Source organism: Manis pentadactyla, chromosome 9, assembly GCF_030020395.1.
Source record: "Manis pentadactyla isolate mManPen7 chromosome 9, mManPen7.hap1, whole genome shotgun sequence".
Lineage (NCBI taxonomy): Eukaryota > Metazoa > Chordata > Mammalia > Pholidota > Manidae > Manis > Manis pentadactyla.
The window spans coordinates 116108926-116129338 of record NC_080027.1 but is presented as its reverse complement, the minus strand read 5'-3'; the positions used below and the strand labels follow the sequence as shown (position 1 = coordinate 116129338).

Sequence of the window (20413 nt, the reverse complement as noted above, 5' to 3'; positions counted from 1 at the left end):
AGTTATGATTAGTCTTTTATTGTGTGTGGTACTGAAATATCCCTTACTGTATTCACTGATCTTTATTGGACTTCTTTTGTAGCTAACATACTAAGTTTTACATATCACAGATGTTCAAATATTTTTAAAAAGGTTTCTTTTTCTCTGGTAAATTATCTCTTTTCTGGCTTAATAAACCTCAGTTCTAATAATTATTGGTTATATTTTTTGCCATTATTGGCAGTTCTGCTTGAATTTGAATCTGCCAGTCCCTCTTAAAATACATAGAATATATTTATAAAGTAACATTAAAGACTGTAATTTCATAATGAGTGAGAAAGACTTGTGTTTGTTGCCTCCCAAATTTATCTATTATTACATTGTTTTTTAACCCTTCCCCCTTTCTAAATTACTCTTGAGCTGTCTGGGGGTAAATTTAAGGCTGTCATTGATTGTTGTCTCAGTTATCCATTTGTTAAGAAGTTTCATTATAGCTGTACAGTCCTCAATTGAATTACTGCTCAGAAACTGTATCAACTCATTAATTTTTCTCCTTAAAATTTTTGTTTTTAATGTTATCATGGTTTATTTACTTGGAACTTTTTTCTTGCTTTTTCTTTTTGATTTTATTATTATTATTTTTTATTTTACATTACAGACAAACAGAAACTTCCTCCTTTCATCTTCCCATTCTCTGATTTATGATGAATTTAGTTTCCTTTGGCCTGGCATTTGCTTCAGCAGGCAGTCTTCCTTCAAGTACCTCCCTGATTGATGTATAATCTTTGATATCTTCCATTAGCCTCCAGGATCACTAAGTTCAAGGCCCTCTTGGAACCTAAGGAGCCCTGCCGAGGAGCTGAAGGCCTTCAGAGTCCTTGGGGTGATTGACAAGGTAATTCTTCAGTGTCTCTTCAAGACTTCAGTCATAAATCGACTGCATGCTGACATTGTGTCTTTGAAGCTTTGGATCTTAAGAATATGAAACAAAGGGAGAAAATGACTCAAATGCATCTGCACTTTAAAATAACAAAAGCAGAAGAAAAAAGCTTTTATCTAAGCAATTCATGTAAGGTCATGCAAAATACATTTGACTAACAGAGAAGGTGCATGTTTGCTGGTATTCAGTTGCGTAAGGAGTTTGGTTTTATAAACCCATCATAGCAGGGTAAAGATACACTCTGTGTTAATTATAAAAATTTGTGACCCAATGGTTGTTCAACCTGAACTGGTATAGACAATCTAATGGTCAAAAAGAAAAATGGCGTTCTTCTAATAACTACCACTTATGGAGCACCTACTATGTGTCAGAGCATATATTAGGCATTTTAAATAAAGCGACTTCTTAATCCTTCTCACAACCATGCTTTTTGTATGTTGTTGGGAAGTAATATTTAGAAGGGGCTGAGTAACTTGCCCAGAAGTCACATAGCTAATTGAAAGTAGTGCTGGAATTCAAACCCAGATCTGTGACTCCTAAACTGTGCTTTTTCCAGTATACTAAAACCCCCTCTACATGTACATGCACATGCTTTTATATTGGGAATAAAAATACAGAAATAACCAAGATATCTGCTATTGAGTTCTCCCAAATTTGGTAACATCTCAGATACACCAAACATTAACAGTACTGGGCTTGTCAGAGTTTACAAGTGTGATTTAAAAACTGCCCACAATAAACTGTGTTTTAAATATGTTTCATCAACCATCACTGGACCTCTCAAAGTAAAAAACATTGCTTTATTTAATATTAAGGTATAAATTACCTTAGGCCTTTTTTTACATTAACTTTTTTTATGAAGCACCTAGTAAATGTTCATTTGTAACTTAATGTTCATTGAGTACTGCTTGTGTTCTAAGGAATGCATGTGATCTATGCTAAAATTGAACAATAGTCAGTATATCTTATATAATAGTACAAGGTGTTCCAAAGGGAGCATTAGGTTGGATATTATATGAAGCTGTCAGTGTCTTATTAAATTCTTAAGAAGCATCATTTTTCTCAAGTAAATTCATATGACTGAATTTTGATCTTAGAGAATTCTAATCAGTAGGACTTTTGAGCCTGAAATATTCCGTAACCATGTTTCCTAGCTTTCAAGTTGGTAGAACATTCTATTTGAGAATATAGAGAAGCAAAATAGGAATTGCTTATTGTGCAGGCCAATATACTTTTTTGAAGTACAGTGTGTATTCCCTTTCTTAGATCTGTTTATTTTGACAAAGTATTACTTTTCATTGCTATGCTCTAATCATGAGAAAGTCACCTTGAAATCCTGACAAAAACTGTGACTCACAGGTTTATCCAAATAAGAACTTTTGACATGGAGGAATTCCTAAATCCTGTGCTTAGACATTATTTGTTACTGTCTTTATTCTATTAACCTGGGAAGTGTGTTTAGAATTTAGAAGGTGACATTGAACTTTTCTAAGTAAGATAAAGAGCTATGTGTATTTGGGAACTAAGAAACTTTGCAAAGAATCATTTAAAATTTGTGACATATTCTCTCCTTTATGAAAACAAAGGCAGGTAGATTTCTTAGAATGTGAATTGTTTTTTAAGATAAATTCCTTATGTTGCACTGAGGAATATCTAAAATTTCGGTTTTAGAAACGTGATGTTTGGAAGACAAGGGTTGAGTAAATTCAAGCAGCTGTAAAATAACAGGGTGCATTATCCCATATGGAACAAAGTTTCTCTGAATCTGTTTCATTATAGTATTTGTTTTTTATGAGTTACTATTTTTTTATACAAGTATGGTTGATGTACAATTTTATAGTGGTTTCAAGTATACAACACAGTGGTTCAACAGTTACCCACATTTTTAAATCCTCACTCCAACCAGCGCAGTTACTATGTGTCAGCATAGGAAGATGTTACAGAATCATTGGCTCTGTTCTCCATGCTATCCCCGTGACCAGCTTACATTGTGATTGAGAATTATAGCACCCCTTATTCCCCTTCCCCTCCACATCCACCTATTCCAGCCCTTCACTCATGGTAACTACCAGTAACGAGGCAGTGTCTGTGAGTCACTATTTGATCCATTTTTGTTCATTTTGTATTGTTTTGTTTTTAGAGTCCACAAATAAGTGAAATCATATGGTATTTGTCTTTCTCCGCCTGGCTTATTTCACTTAGCATAATACCCTCTAGATCCATTCATATTGTTGCAAATGTCAGGATTTCTTTTTTTAACGGCTGAATAATATTCCTTTGTGTATATGTACCAACACCTTCTTTATCCATTCATATATTGATGGACACTTTGGTTGCTTCCATATCTTGGCTATTGTAAATAATGTGACAATAATGTGGCAATAAACATAGGAGTGCATATATCTTTTTGAATAAGGGATTTTGTTTTCCTTGAGTAAATTCCTAGAAGTGGAATTACTGGGTCAAATGGTATTTCTATTTTTAGGTTTTTGAGGAACCTCCATAAATGCTTTGTTTAGTCTCATTTGTTCATTTTTGGTTTGTTTCCCTGCCTGAGGATATGTGTCCAGAAAAAATTGCACATGCTTATGTTCAAGAGGTTTTTGCCTCTGTTTTATTCAAAGAGTTTTATGGTTTCATGTCTTACATTCAGGTCTTCGATCCATTTTGAGTTTACTTTTTTATATGGAGTTAGGCAGTAATCCAGTTTCATTCCTTGCGTATAGTTGTCCAGTTTTCCTAACACCAGCACCTAAAATCATAACTTATTGATATGAGTTATTTTGAGTTATTTAGTGTCTGTTAACTTTGGAAAGTACAATTTTCCCAGGAATAGGATCTTACAACATTTACATAGAAAGTAAATAAGCAGTTTTATTCATTAATATCTAGACTGTAAGCTCCATGAAAACAAGATTTGTTTTTCTTATTTATCTCTATATTCTCAGCACCTAGACTCATACTGGCACATAATGGGCACTCAATAAATACTGTTGAATGAATGAATTGAGATTTAAATAACTTTAAATATATTATATATATAGTGACACCTGCTGGTATCATGTGAGACTGCTACCTAGTACCATTGTTCGAGATACTCAGGTGTCTGTACTCAGCAGTGTGATAATTCCACAGCTGTATCTTGGTCTAGTAGTCAAAGGGAAATAAATTATTTTCTATTCTTTAATTGAGATTACAATATCCATCATTAACGCAACAAGAAATTTAAACATTAGGACTCTAAGAATATAAATAAACTGGCATGCATTCAGAAGCAAGAGTGTTACGGCTAGTGAAGGCCCTCAAAAATCTTATACAAAGAATAGCTGAAAAATGAGGGATGTTTAACCTGATAAAAACGTGTTATTGTCTGTTAACTTTGGAAAGTAAAATTTCCTCAGGAATAGGATTTTACAGTTTTTATGTAGAAAGTAAATGCAGCAGTTTTGTTCATTAATATCTATTAGGACTTCATATTTTGAGGGCTTTCCAGGAGAGAGTGACTGTATGTTTTGTTTAAATCGTGAGTGTGAAAGGGGATGTTAACTACAGGTGCAAACTAAGACTAGGATCACCTTGGGTGGCCCAGATGTCTGATTTTCCTTGGAGAAAGGTAGTGAGGGATCAGACTGACTTGCTAATATTCCCAGAGGATACAACAAAATTAAATGAGTACAAGTTTTCAAAATTTTGGCTTATTATTAGAGATACCTTTTAAGAATTAGGGGCTGACCAAAGGTAGACCGGATTTCCTCATGACTTATTAATTTCTTGTCAGCGATATTCAAGTAAAGGCTTGAAGGATCATTGGTGGGGATGTTGTAGAGGTAATTCAAACATTGGATGGATTTTTAAATTAAATAACTTCAAAAGATTTCTTTTATCCCTTAGATTCATTTACACATAGTCTTCATGTAGTAGTAGTGGGGAAAAGTGGAAATAAGTAGAAAACTATACTCAGTTGAGAAGGCTGAATTGCTCTTATTTTCACGTAAGTTTTTTTTTTTTGTGTGTGTATGTGTGAGGTATGAATATATAGGGTGTTTATAAGGATTGTTTACATATGGTAATTTGCAGTTGTGTTAGAGGTGGATTGGTAGTTTGGTATCAGGATGCTCATGTGCTGGGAGAGTTTCTGTGAAAGTTCACTACAGTATAACTTATCTAAAAAAAGGATAAAGGAGTCCATAGTCTTATAAAACAATAATGTACTAATAATGTCAGTTTCCTGGTTTTGCTATTGTGCTATAACTGTATAAGATGTCACCATAGGGAGAAGCTAGGTGAAGGGTATAAAGGGTATAAAGGGTATATCAGACTCTGCTATTTTTGCAACTTGCTGTGAGTTTTAAGAAATGAAAAAAAAAAGGAAAAGTCTAGGAGGAACACTAACTTGAACAGCAGAGTAATAATACCAAGATATAATCCGCTTGTTGCTAGTTACTCTTCTGGTTTATGTGTAGTCAGAGTCATCCTGCATGTGGGTGTGTGCATGATGTTCATAAGGTCGGCCAGTGAGGATTGTATGGCTGAATTACCCAAATTCATTGCCACTCCTTGAAAAAGACTTCAGTGGGGTGCTTTATGAGTCATTGTTCTAAAAGATGCCATATACTTTGTAAAACTTTTCACTATTACATCAAGTGCCTTGGCATTTTGTAATCAAGATAGCTTCCCAACTTTATCTGATGCTTACAAGGCAGAACTTTAGGTTGGCTTACCATTGGAAAAATACTGGAGTTTCCCTCTTGTTGCTGAAGTATGATTGAGAAAATTTGTAGAGATTGGTCAAATTGAGTAGATGTTGAGAGACTGTTACTTACTTTTTTTTAAGGTTCCTAAGTAGTATCCTTTATGATGATATATGGAAAATCTGTTTCTCATTGGGAACATAGAAGCATATGTATATCTGATCATTGCGGGAACATTGGGTTGAACTAGATTAACAGGAATTTGTCCTTTATCAAAACAGTGTCCAAAAATATCATCTACTGTCTTTAAAGATGTTAAGTTACAGTTGTTGAACTTAGGCTTCAGGAAAAAATGTAGTTGAGGTCCTTTCCCCTATTCCTTTTGCTAATAAGTATAACTGAAAACTCTGGATACTATATAGAAAACAAACATAAGAAGACTCTGAAAAATGAGAAATGAAGGAAGACTGACTAGTGACCAAGGGACCCAATGTATTACATGATGGTGAATTCCTTTCACTAATTTTGCCTGACCTATTCCAGACTTCATGGTAGAAAAATGGGCAATTTGGGAAAAGCAACAGGCACAGACAAAAATCTAGCTTAACTAAAGCCTGCTCTTTCTAGCCAGAGGACTAGGAATTGGGCAGCTAGCAAGACAGAAAACTTTTAGACAATAACCACACGAATTCAGCCAAGTACCACAGAAAAACTGTGGCACTGTCTTACCACCACTGGCAAAGACCATGTGAGGTGCCTCGATTTCCATCCTTAGTAAGGCTGTAATGAGATGCCACATTCTTCCTTTTGGAATGGTCTCAGAAATGGCCAAATGGGGCTCTGGGACTTGCATCTCCCCTGGGAAGAAAGGAGACATGTCAGTTGAGACCACTTGCAGAGTCTGGACTTTTAGCTCCTTTTTCTTTCCCCACTGGGGTAGTGTCAGAGGAGGCCTGGTGGAGATTCAGACCACTTCCTGGTGGTAATGAAGCTGCCCTCACAAAAAGTGGAGACCACATGAGGAGTAGTAATGTGGCACCTCTGTTCTTCTCAGCCAGGGTGGTATCAAAAGAGCTCCAATCTCCTGTCCCCACCCAGTAGTAACCAGGCATCTCAGTTTCCTCTGCCAAATGTCAGTGAAGGCTGAATGGGGAAACTGAACTTCCAGCCCTACCTGGAAGTAACAAGCTAATTATCCCCTTCCTGTATCAGAATGATGTCAGGGAGGACAGCTAAAGTTAAAACAAACAAACAAACAAACAAACAACAAACTAAATGATATCTAGGATCTCGTAATATAATGTCCAGAATGTCCAGTTTTCTATAGAAAATTGTTAAGAAAAGACAGGAAACTTATACCAACACTGAGATGACACAGATGTTAGAGTTATCTGACAAGGATTTTGAAACTGCCATCATAAAAATGCTTCACTGAGCAATTATAAACACACATGAAACAAACAAAAAACCAATGCCTCAGCAAAGAAATAGATGACACAAAGAGAAACCAAGTGGAAATTTCAGAACTGAAAAATACAGTAATAGAGAAGGGGATGGATAGGACAGAGAAAAGAGTGAATTTGAAGAAAGAACAATACAAATTTCCCAGTCTCAATATAGAGAGAATGGATTGGGGGAATAGATGAACAAAAACTTAGGAACCTCTGGGACAAAATCAAAAGTTCTAACATTCATATCACTGGGGTCACAGACGAAGAGGAGAAAGGGTGGAACTGAGAAGTATTTGAAGAAATAATGCCGAGGCATAAACCTGCACATTCATGAAGCTGAGTGAACCCAAAAGGATAAATCCAAATAAACCCATGGCAAGGCACATCATTGTCAAACTTCTAAAAACTAAAGACAAAAAAAAGAATTGACTACAGTGCAAGGAAGCAGCACCTTACATATAGAGGAAGAATAGTTAGAATGACAATGGATTTCTCATCAGAAACCACTTAGGTCATAAGGAGATGGCACAACATTTTTTATGTGTTGAAATAACTCTATCAACCAAGAATTCTGTATCTTGTAAAAATATCCTTAAAGAATGAAGGGGATTTCAAGCCATTCTCAGCTGAAGAAACACTGAGACACTTTGTCACTGGCTAATGTATCCTAAAAGAATAGCTAAAGTAAGTCTCTGAACAGAAAGGAAATAATAAAAGCAAGACTCTTAGACATTAGGAAGGAAGAACAACAAAAAGGTTAAAGTATGAGAAGTACTTTCCTTTTCCTCAGGTGTTCTAAATTATGTTTTATGGTTGAACAGAAATTGTAATACTGTGTGATATATTTCTAAATGTAGTTAAAGAGAATATTTAAGACATTTATAAATGTGGGAGTGTAAAGGGACACAAAGGGAGGTTAGGTTTCTATACTTCATTTGAAATGGTAGAATGATGATACCAGCAGACAGTAATGTTATGTATATATAATAACTAGAACAAACACAGCAAAAGGAGAGACGCTAAAAAACAAACCTGTAGATAAACCAAAATGGAATTCTAAAAAATGTTCATGTAACCCACTAGAAGACAAGTAAAAGAAAATAAACAGAACAAACAGAAACATAAAGTAGGCTTTAGATAAAGAAAATGATGTGAGACACAGAGGAACATTGTATAATCATAAAGGAGTCAATCCTCCAAGAACACATAACAGTCCTAGATTTGTATATATCAGATGTCAATTCAGAGTGAGAGTGAGAGAGACAGAGTGTGTATGTGTGTGTGTGTGTGTGTGTGTGTGTGTGTGTACACACATGTAATTATTTTGAAATGTATATATCAAAACCTAATAGAACAGAAAGGAGAAATAAACACCCATAATTATCATTAAAGACCTCAACAACTTTTCTCAACAATTGATAGGACAGTTAATCAGGATATAGAGGAACTCAACTATACCAGTAAGTGACAGGATCTGGTATTTGTAGAACACTATCTGGCAGCAGCAGCATATACATTGTTTTCAAATGCTCATGGAACATACCAAGATAGGCCATTTCCAGGGCCAAAAAACAAACTTCAACAAAAATGAAATTATTTAAATCATACACATCTAATTAATCCATGGGTCAATGAGGAAGTCTCAAAGGGAGCTTAAAAATAAATACCATATAGTTGAATGAAAACAAAAGAACATATCAAAATTGATGGGACATATCACTAAATGCTTGTATTAGAAAAGAAGATAAAACTCAAATTAATAATTTAAGCTCCCAGTCCAAGATACTAGAAGAAAACAAATGAATCTTAGATAGAAGTAATGAAATAAAGGGAAGAGCAGAAAACTAGTGAAATTGCAAATAAAAACTGTAGAGAAAAATCAGTGAAACACGCAGTTCATTCTTTGCAAAGATGTGTAAAATTGACAGACCTCTGGCAAAATAAACAAAAGTGTAAGAGAAGACACAAATTACGATGTCAGGAATGAATAGGAAACAGGATATTATTACAGACCTTGCAGATCGTCATAAGGCTAACAGAGGAAAACTGTGCATCTAAGTTCAATAATTTAGATGAAATGGACAGTTTGTAGAAAACCATAGACTATTATTATGGATAATTTCAATAGCCCTAAAGCTATTAAGAGAATTGAATTTACAGTGAAATACTCCTAAAGTGAAATCTTGAGGCTCAAATGATTTCCCTGGAGAATTCTTCCAATTTTTTAAAGAAGGATTAACACAAATACATATTCTTTTCCAGGAAATGGAGGAAGGTAGAACAGTTCCCAATTCATTTTATAAGACTGTTATGATCTGAATACCAAAATCAGAGAAAGTACAAAACAGAAAATTCTGGCCAATGTTCCTCATGAGCACAGATACAAAAGTCCTCAACAAAATCTTAGCAGATAGAAATCAGCAATACCTAAAATGAATTATGTACCATGACTGAGTGGGGTTCATTCTAGGGAAGCAAGCCTGGTTCAGTGTTTGAAAATCAATTAGCATGATCCAACTACATTGATAGGATAAAGAAGAAAAATTACATGATTGTATCATGATTTGATGCAGAAAGAGCATTTGTAAAAGTCAACACCAATTCATGGAGGGAAAATAAAACCTCTCCAAAAACTAGGAAAAGAGGGGAACTTCCTCAACTTGGTAAAGAATATCTACAAAAAATTTAACAGCTATCACTGTACTTAATGGTGAATGACTGAATACTTTATTCCTATGATTGGGAACAAGGCAAATTCTTAGCACTTAGTAGAAGTTCTACACTGTACTATTAGGCAAAAGGCCTATGGATCTGAAAGGAAGAAATATAGTTGTCCTTACTTGAAGATGACATGATGGTCTACACATATAAAACCATGGAATCTCTCAAAAAACTGGAACTAATAAGTGAATGGGACTTATTCAAGATATAAAACAGGTACACAAAAATATGTTATATTTCTGATTATTAACAATGAACACATAGAGACTGAAAGTAAAAATCTGATACCCTTACAATCACTCTAAACAATAGTGAACTGCTTAGGTGTAAATCTAACAAAGTATGTATAGGACTTTTATGTAAAGTACAAAATACTAATGAAAAAAATCAGTGGAAACAGTTGGAAAAATATACCATGTTCATGGATTGGAAGGCTCAACATAGTCAAGATGTTAATTCTCAAATTGGTATACAGTTGTACCATAATTCCTATTAAATTCTTAGGAAGGTTTATTATTTTTTTGCAGATATAGGCCAGATTATTCTAAAATTGATATGGGATAGTATAGGAATTGTAATACTAAAACAGTTTTGAAAAATACAAGTGGGTACAATCACTTTACTTGATCTCAAGACTTATATGGCTACAGTAATTAAGACTGTGGTATTGGTATAGGGAGTGAAACATAAGCTGATGGAACAGAGTAGAGAATGCAGAAATAGCCTCACTAGTATGGCCACCTGACTTTTGACAAAGGTGCAAAAGCAGTTCAATGTAGGAAGGATAGTCTTTTTAACAAATAGTGCTGGAGCAATTGAATATCCTTTGGCAAAAAAATGAACTTCGACCTATACCTCATACCTTACACAAAAATTAGCTCAAAAGGGATCATAATTTACATGTAAACTGATAGAACTTTAAGAAGTAAACATAGAAAAATATTCAGGACCTATACCTTGATTTGGAGGTTTTAGATGACACTCAGAGCATGGTCCATAAAAGGAAAAATCAGTAAGTTGGACTTTATAACGATTAAAATCTTTTGGTCTGCCTAAGATACAGTAAAAAGACAAAATGACAAGCTACAGATTGGGAGAAATTATTTGCAAACCACATATATAACAAACAGTTCATCTACAATAAAGAATTCTTGAAACAACATTAAGAAACCCAAATAATCCAATTAGAAATTACCGAGAGATATGAAAAGCCATCTCCCCAAATGAAATGATGGCAATTTAACATATGAAAAATGTTCAACATCACTAGTCATTAGAGAAATACAAAATAAGATTACAATGAGGTATTACTATACACCTATCAGAAAACTTTATTTGTAATAACCCTACTGGAAACAACCAAAATTTCTTACAAAAAGTGAATAAACTGGTACATCAATAGCATCTAATATTACTCAGCAATAAAAAGGAACAAAACTATCAATACACAATCAATTGGGATGGATCTAAGGGCATTGTGCTGAGTGAAAAAAGTCAATCTCACATAATTATACACTTTATGATTCCACTTATATACCATTCTCAAAATGACAAAATTACCTTTCTCTGAGATCACTCATTTCCTATAGTTAATGCTATTTAAGTATTGAAGTATTAAGGACAAAGGCTAATAAAGGGAGGTACTAATAAGATAGTTAAGGGTTTAATAATTATTGCTTTAAATTATTGATTACATATTACAACAAAAGTGAGCTAATCCAACATGGTTCCATATTTTTCTGGTAAATTTTTCATTATTCTGTTGCGACCTTTAAGAAATCACCACTTTGAATATTCTTATAGTAAATGGTTAGTAGTTTGTAGCATTTATAAGAAAAAAATACGTTCTAGTAATAAATTCTTAGTATGTAGTTTAAATATATATTTATATTGTAAAATTAGTAGTTTACAGTAATAATTCTCAAATTACAACCTGCAAATATAATATAAGCATGGTTTCAGTATATTATAGTGTATTCAGCAATACTATAGATGTAGATATTTAAAGCGAAGAAATCCATCACAGTGGTTTGTGCAGAGCATACTAATAATGTACTGAAAACCCATGTTTATACATACTTAAGAATACATTTAAAAATCAATATAGTACCTTATTGTTTCTGGTCTGGCAAGTAAGGAGCTTGAAAGGCACTACTCTATTCTAACAACAGGTAAAAAGCTGAACAAACTGAAAAATTAACATTTCTTTCTAGATCGATCAGAGAAGTGAGGTCATAGGGCAAATAGCTGCTCCCAAAATGGGAAAGATAAATGTATGAATACAGAGATTCACAGCTTACTAGAGGAGAAACTTGGGTAGAAACCTTCATGGGAACTTGTACTGAGGTAGAAAATCAGGCTGTAATTAACAAATTGCTGGAAGCTCCATATGGACAAGTCTGGGTGTTAAAAACTCCAGGAGTACCCACACTTTTGTGAGTTTTATCACTTGGGGCTCTTCCAGGTTTTCACAGTGAATATTGGAGAAACATTCCCTCAGTCTTCCATCAGGGGGATGGCGAAAAGTAGCCGTTTTGAAATACACTAGAGCACCCTGTTCTTCTTAACAAGGCTTGCCTTCAAGGGAAATGATTTACCACAGTCTAAAGTAGTGGGGTTTTATCAGAGCCTTACTGACTTGTGGGGAGGGAAATACCTAACTCTAGCCAGCTCTAGCTTTGCATGTAGGGGAAAGGAAATCCCACCTCCAGTCCTTTGTAGTTTGGTCTTCCATGGGAGGGAAGGAAGTCCCAACCCCAGTCCCTTGTAACCATCTGGTTCTACCTAAGTCTGGGAAAAACCTGATAGGCACTTGTGAAGGTCATGGTCCAGGCCCACAGGCTTACTAAGAAGACTGAGATGTAATTAATAGAACTATAAAATTCTTCCCTTCCCCTGACATCTTACCATCAGGTTACTAGAAGCCTGTCTACTAGAGTTGCTTTTACACCATGTACAATTTTCAACAAAAAAATTACAAGGCTTACTAAATGACAAAAGTAGAATAACAACAACAACCCACTGCAGTTTAAAGAGACAGAACAAGAATCAGAACGAGACTCAGATATGGAGGGATATTGGAATTATCAGAGCATGAATTTAAAACAACTATGATCAATATGCTATGTGCTTTAATAGGAAAAGTAGACAACATATAAGAACAGATGGATGATGTAAGTACAGAGATTGAATTTCAAAAAAGATGCTACAGATAAAAAATACTATAACAGAAATGAAAAATACTTTTGATTGACTCATTAATAGACTGGGCAGGGTAAGGAAAGAATCTCTGAGCTTCAGAGTGTATCAATAGAAACTTCTAAGACTAAAAATCAAAGACAAAAAAGACTGAATAAAATGGAACAGGGTATTCAAGAACTGTGGGATAACCACAAGAGGTATAACATATTTGTAATGGGAATACCAGAAGGGAGAAGAAAGAGAAAGTGACACCTGTTCAAAATCTTACTAACAATGTGTTCAATTATGTAAGCTTATGTATGTATATATGTGCTCATATATACTTATGTGTAGTGAAATGAGTGACAAATAATGCAAGGGATGGGAGAGATGTATTGGGAATATTTTGCTATTGTAAGACACTTATACCACTTGAGATGCACTATAGTGTTACTTGAAGGTGGACTTGGGTTAGTTTCAAACTCTTGGACAAACACTAAAAAAAATAAAGAACAAAGTATAGCTGAGATGTTAAAAAAGAGAAAATGGAATCATATAAAATGCCCAAGTAAATCTATAAATGGCAGAAAATGTGGAAAAAAAGGAAAAAGAACAAGGGCAATGAATGGAAAGCAGTAAAATTATGGTAGATAATTAACTATATCAATAATCATAAACATCAGTGGTCTAAATGCACCATGAAAAGACAAAGATTGTCAGGTTGATCAAAAAAGAACCAACTATATGTTGTCTAGAAGAATCTCACTTTAAATATAAAAGATGCATATAGATTAAAATCAAGGATTAGAGGAAGAGAGATACCATGTTCACACTAGTCAAAAGAAAGCAGGAGTAGCTATAAATAATTTCAGACAGAGCAGACTTCAGAGCAAGGCAAAGTATCAGGAATAGAAAGAGAGGCATTACATACTGATAAAGGGATCAGTTTTCCAAGAAAATATAACAGTTCATAAAGTGTTTGCATCTAACAACTGAGCATCAAAATGCATGAGACAAAAACTAACAGAACTATCTACTGTAGTTGGGGATGTCAACACCTCTTTATCAGAAATGGACAGTCCATCAGGCAGAAAATCATTCGGGACAGCTCAGCTCATGTAGTTGAACAGAACTGGACATAGCTGGACACCTGTAGACGTCTTCATCCAACAACGGTAGAGAACATTCTCTTCAAGTGTGCTTGCTACATTCACTAAGATAAAGCACATTCTGGCTCATAAAACATGACTTTAGAAGTATAGATATCATACAGTATCTGCTGTCAGAGCACAGTGGAATTAAACTAGAAATCACTAAACAGGTAACTAGAAAATCCCAAAGTATGTGATTAAACAGCACATTTCTAAATAACACATTGGTCAAAGAAGAACTATGAAAGTAAATGTTAGAATATTTTTAACTCAATGAAAATGAAAATGAAAACACGATTTATCAAAATTGTGAGATGTAGTAAGAGCAGTGCTTACAGGGAAATCTAATAGCATTGAATACATATATTAAGAACAAAGAAAGATCTAAAATCATCCAAGTTTCTACCTTAGGAACTAGAAAAAAGAACAAATGAAATGTAAAGTAAGCAGAAGTAAAGAAATTAAAATTAGAACAGAAATCAAAGGAATTTAAAATAGAAAATCAATAGAGAAAATTAACAAAAGCAAAAGCTGGTTCTTTGAAAAGATAAATAAGACCAATAAACCTCTAGTCAGGTTAAGTAAGGAAAAGGAGAGATGACACAAAATTTTAAAAATCAGAAATGAAAGATTAAACATCTCTACACACATGGACATTAAAAGGGTAATAAAAGGAATATGGTGAACAACTCTGGATCTACAAATTTGATAACCTAGATGAAGTGGGCCAATTCCTTGAAAGCCACAGTCTGCCTAAACTCACACAAGAAGAAGTACACTATCTGAATAGGCCTATATTGATTAATGGAATTGAATCAATAATTAATAACCTTCCCAAACAGAAACACCTAGGTGGGTTTCCTTGTGAATTCCACCAAATGTCTTCCAGAAGATAGAAGCAGAGGGAATACTTCCTAACTCATTCTATGAGGCCTGCATTATCTTAACACAAAAACCAAAGGTAATATAAGAAATGAAAACTACAGAACCAGTATCTCTCATGAACATAGTTGCAAAAATCCTAGTAAAAATATTAGAAAATTGAATCCAGTAATGTTGGATGACCAAGTGGGATTTATCCCAGGCATGCAAGGCTGGTTTAACATTTGAAAGTCAAGTAATGTAATCCAGCATGTCACTAGGCTAAAGAAAAAAATGACATAAATTCTGAAAAAGCATGTGACATAATCCAACACCCATTCATGATAAAAAGTCTCAGCAAATTAGGAATAGAGGAAAACTTCCTTAGCTTGATAAGGAACATTTATATCATTCTAATAATTTACATTAACTTGATAAAGAATATTTACGTAAGCTAACATCATTCTTAATGGTGAGAAACTTGAAGCTTTCCTATTAAGATCAGGAACAAGGCAAGGATGTTCTCTCTCACCCCTCCTTTTCAACATCATACTGGAAGTCCTTACTAGTGCAATAAGAAAAGGAAATAAAGATAGGCAGATTGGAAAGGAAGAAAGAAAATTTTGTAGATGACATTGTCTGTATAAACAATCCACAAAAAATCTGTCACTAATAAGCAATTATAGCAAGATTGCAGGATACAAGATTAATGTACAAAAAAACAATCACTTTCTTATATACCAGCAATGAACAAGGGAAATTTGAAATTAAAACCATATCATTTTCATCAGCATGTAATGAAATGAACCCTGAAATGAAATACTTAGGTGTAAATATAACTACGTACAACCTCTGTAAGAGGAAAACCACAAAACTCTAATGAAAAACAAAAGAATTAAACAAGTAGAGAGATATCTGTGCCCATGGATAAGAAGACTCATCGTCAAGTTGTTAGTTCTTTGAACTTGATCTATACATTTAGTGCAATCCCAGTCAAAGTCACAGTAAGTTGTTCTTTGGGTATTGAGAAAATGATTTAAAAGTTTTTATCAAGGGACAGAATTCCCAGAAAAATCCAACAAAATATTGGAGGAAAAGAACAAACTCTACCTGACTTTCAGACTTACTATAAAGCTATGGTAATCAAGACAGTTGTGATTTTGAGGAAAGAACAGAAAGATCAGTGGGACAGAATAGGGAGCCCAGAAATAGATCTATGTAAGTACAGTCTAGTGATCTCTGATACAGGAGTAAAGGCAATAGTATGTAGAAAAGATAGTCTCCTCAACAAATAATGCTGCAAAATCATGTCCAGCGGACACCCACAAGTAAAAAAAAAAAAAGGACCTAGACACAGACCTTACATTGTTAAAAAAAATTTACTCAGAAAAGATCATAAACCTAAATGAAAGCACAGAACTATAAAATGTAGGAGAAAATCTGGATGACTTTGTGTATGGCAGTGACTTTTTAGAAAAACACCAAAGGGGTGATCCTCTAAAAGAGTAAGTGATAAACTGGACTTAAAATTAAAAACTTTGGCTCTGCAAAAGACACTGCAAAGAGAATGAGAAGACAAGTTACATTCTGGGAAAAAATATTTGCAAAGTACATATATGATAAGGAATGTTATTTAAAATATACAAAGAGCTCTCAAAACCCAACAATAAGAAAATGAAAAACTTGATTAAAAAAATAAAGTCAAAAGCTGTTTATAGTTCATAATGCATGAACAAAACCGAAAGCTTCTGTGATGACTGCCCTTGCACTGTTCACCATGTAACTTATTCACTATGTAAGAATTTGTTCTCCATGTAAGAACTTGTTCGTTATGCATCAGAAGATTGGAGACTGACGAAAATTAGGCTTGGGGTGGATTAATGATTGTGCATTGAGTATTGACCCCCCTATACAGAATTTTATTGCTGTTAACAACTATTTGATCAATAAATATGAGAGATGCCCTCACAAAAAAAAAAAAAATATATATATATATATATATATATATATATAAACACACTTCCAATTGTAAAATAAATAAGTAACCGGGATGTAATGTATAGCATAAGGAATATAGTCAAAATATTGTAACAACTTGGTATGGTGATAGCTGGTACCTAGAATTATCATGTATATAAATGTTGAATCACTGTGTTGTACACCTGAAACTAATGTAATGTAATACTGTGTGTCAACTACCCTTCAATAAAAAAAAAAAAAAAAAAAAAAAATAAAGTCAAAAGGTCTGAACAGACCTATTACCAAAGAAAATATACAGATGACAAATAGGCATTTAAAAAGATACTCCACATCCTTTGTCATGAGGCTTATGCAAATTTAAAAAACAAGATACCACTACACACTTTTCGGAATGACCATAACCTGGATCATTGAAAACACCAAATGCTGACAAGGATGTGGAGCAACGAGAACTGTTTCATTGCTTGTGGAAATGCAAAATGATACAGTCTCTTTGGAAGACAAGCAGTTTCTTATAAAATTAAACAGAGTCTTAACATACAATCTAGCAAGTCCTTCATTGGTATTTGCCTAAATGAGTTGAAAGCTTATGTTCGCCCCAAAACCCACATGAATGTTTATAGCAGCTTTATTCATAATGGCCAAAACTTGGAAGCAACCAAGATGTTCTTCAGTAGGTCAATGGATAAAGAAACTGTGTTATATTTAGATGGTGGAATATCATTAAGCATTAAAAAGAAATGAGCTATCAAGTCATAAAAAGACATGGGGAACCTTAAATGCCTATTAGTAAGTGAAAGATGCTGATCTAAAATGGCTACATATTGTATGAGTCTAACTATATGACATTCGGGAAATGGCAAAATTATCACAATGAAAAAATTAGTGGTTACAAAAGATTAGGAGGTGGAAGAGATGAATAGGTGGAAAAGGATTTTGGGGGCAATGAAACTATTCTGTATAATACAATGGTGGATACGTGTCATACATTTGTCGAAAACCATAGAATGTACCACACCAAGAGTGAACCCTAATGTAAACGATGGTGTTTAGGTGACAGTAATGTATCACTGTGTAGTTTTGACAACTGTAGGACTCTCATGTAAGATGTTCATAAAGTGGAGGTTGTGGGTGTTTGAGGACAGGAGGTATATGGGAACTCTGCTTCCTGCTCAGTTTTGTTGTGACCCTAAAATTGCTCTAAAAAATAAAGTCTATTTAAAAGGTAAGAAAATCAATATAGTAACTACCATATTTGGTGAATGCTTGTGGTGTCTTCAACAGTGCCTTCATCCAAAATTGTCATTCAGTAGTTGATGTTAAAATCGTAAAGATACAGGAGAAGCTTGTGAGCAAACTGGTCCTGATGCTAGTTAGCTATTACAAATGTGGCCCAGATCGCTGTGCCTTTCTAGATTACTTTTGATGTTATAGGGGCCATCCATACTAAGGATTACAGGCTACCTGCTTACCGTATGCTATTCTAACCTCTCTACATCAGCTGTTTAATGCTCTCAAACATCTTGCAGGTAAAGACCCTGAACTCAGAGGGGTTAAGTATCTTGTCTAGAGACACATGGCCACTAGGTGGGGGAGCCAGGGTTTGAACCTGTCTCTTTCTAAAGTCAAAGATTTCTATAATTACTCAAAACTGTTTTTTTAAAATTAAAGTATGATTGATATACAATCTTATGTTGGTTTCAAATACACAACACAGTGGTTCAACATATTACCAAGTTCTCATCCCCTCTATTGCGCTCAGTCTCCAACAATCTAGTAAGATGTTACAGAATCATTAACTGTATTCTTCGTGCTGTATTACCATCCCTGTGACCAACCTATATTGTGATTGTGGATTATTGTGCCCCTTAATTCCCTTCCCCCTCTCCCCTTTGGTAATCACTAGTCCCTTCTTGGTGTCAGAACTGTATTTTATGTGATGATTATAATGATAACATCTATGTCCCTTATCAACTTACTGTATTTAGGTATTATTCCTTTAGCTTTCCTTTTTTAAAAATCAGTGTGCCCTTATTAATATAAATTAATATATGAATACTAGCATCTTTAACTACAGCAATGAAAGATCCACATAGTAGCTAATAGAGTTTAACTAACTGAATGCCCGAGTCAGGGTCTCATTTGATCCTTACTAACCATCACGCATTGCTTATTTATTATAAACACTTTGATGCTTTCAAACTGTACTAGTTTAGAGGTAAAAATATTGAAGTAATTATTATATTTATTGATTAAAATTAGCAATAGGAATATATACCATTACCATCTGTAGAATATGAATCTCAAATTTTATGTGATCCTATTAGGAAATGCTATTCGAAATTATTCTTTTTAATGGATTCATGCTATTCAACCACATATTATAATTTATTTAATCAGTTCCCTATTGTTTATTTTCCTATTTTTCTCTGCCTGTGATGGTAATCTTTAGAGATAAATCATCTTCTATTATTTAGTATACTTTTCAGAGTTGGAGGTCATGAGTCAAAGAATATGTGTGTATGTGTGTTTTAACCTCTAGAAATTTGTACCTAATACATACTCTTAGTAGTATATAAGAAGACTTATTTCCTAACATCCTTACCAACAAATGGCATTTGCCAGATGAAAATTTGGATTTCATTATCATTTTAATTTGTGATTTTAATTGCTAGTGAGAATGCATTTTTAAAAATGTTCATTGGCTGTTTCTTTTGTGAAATGACTATTACATTTCCTTCTGTACTTTCTTATTAGAGATTTATCTTTTCTTAGTGATTTTTAAGACTTCTCTCTTTAAGGATTTATAAACCTGTATCTTGAATGTGCACAAGTTATTTTTCTCCTGTCTTTTAAAGAAATTTTCCCTGTGTATATTGTCATTGTAGAAGAATAAAAGAATAAATAAAATAAAACAAAAAAGATACAGTTGACCCATAACTCTGCTACCTGCTAAGAATCATTTTTACATTTTGATAATCTTCCTTTTTTCTGTGCATATATACATACCTAGACCCTGTTAGCCTAAGTTTTCAAATGAGGTCATAGAGACATTGGCTTCTAAATTATCCTGACTTGGTAGCTCTTGCCTGCATCACTGTGGGCTCCTTCTCTATCTTCCCCACCCCAGAAGTATTTCTGAGATTCTTTATGGCCTCATAGGAGTTTAAGAATGAACGTGCATCTATTGAAAACCCCTATTTTTCTGCCATTCTCCCAGTGCTTCAGGAGTTCTTTGATGGTCCCATGTCTGCATTACACATCCTTCTTCTTTGTTCCAGTTGCACCTGCAATTTTCCAGCATAGCACTTATTAAAATGTTTTTATGTGAAACTTGAAGCTCCTGTAGGAGAGAGACCATATTTGGTGTGTTCATTGTATTTTTATCCATGTAGAGTACAGTGCCTGCACAGAAAAAAATGTAGTAAATATATGTTGAATTGATTTATTGAATTATTA

The 20413-nt window shown here is 34.0% G+C and overlaps 1 protein-coding gene across 12 annotated transcripts in view; it reads left to right on the top strand.

Annotated features, from left to right (window-relative positions):
• The window catches only part of RPS6KC1 (ribosomal protein S6 kinase C1), a 307376-nt gene that overhangs the window by 104667 nt on the left and 182296 nt on the right, over positions 1 to 20413 (top strand). For 11 of the 12 annotated variants that reach the window (XR_008999393.1, XM_057507968.1, XM_036912511.2 and 8 more), the window contains one exon: positions 782 to 874. The exons of the other annotated variant lie outside the window; for it this stretch is intronic. Coding sequence is in view for 10 of the 11 variants with exons in the window: in XM_057507968.1 (XP_057363951.1) it covers positions 782 to 874 (93 nt within the window). In the remaining variant the exon portion in view is untranslated. The remainder of the gene's footprint in view (positions 1 to 781; positions 875 to 20413) is intronic. 12 annotated transcript variants of the gene reach the window in all.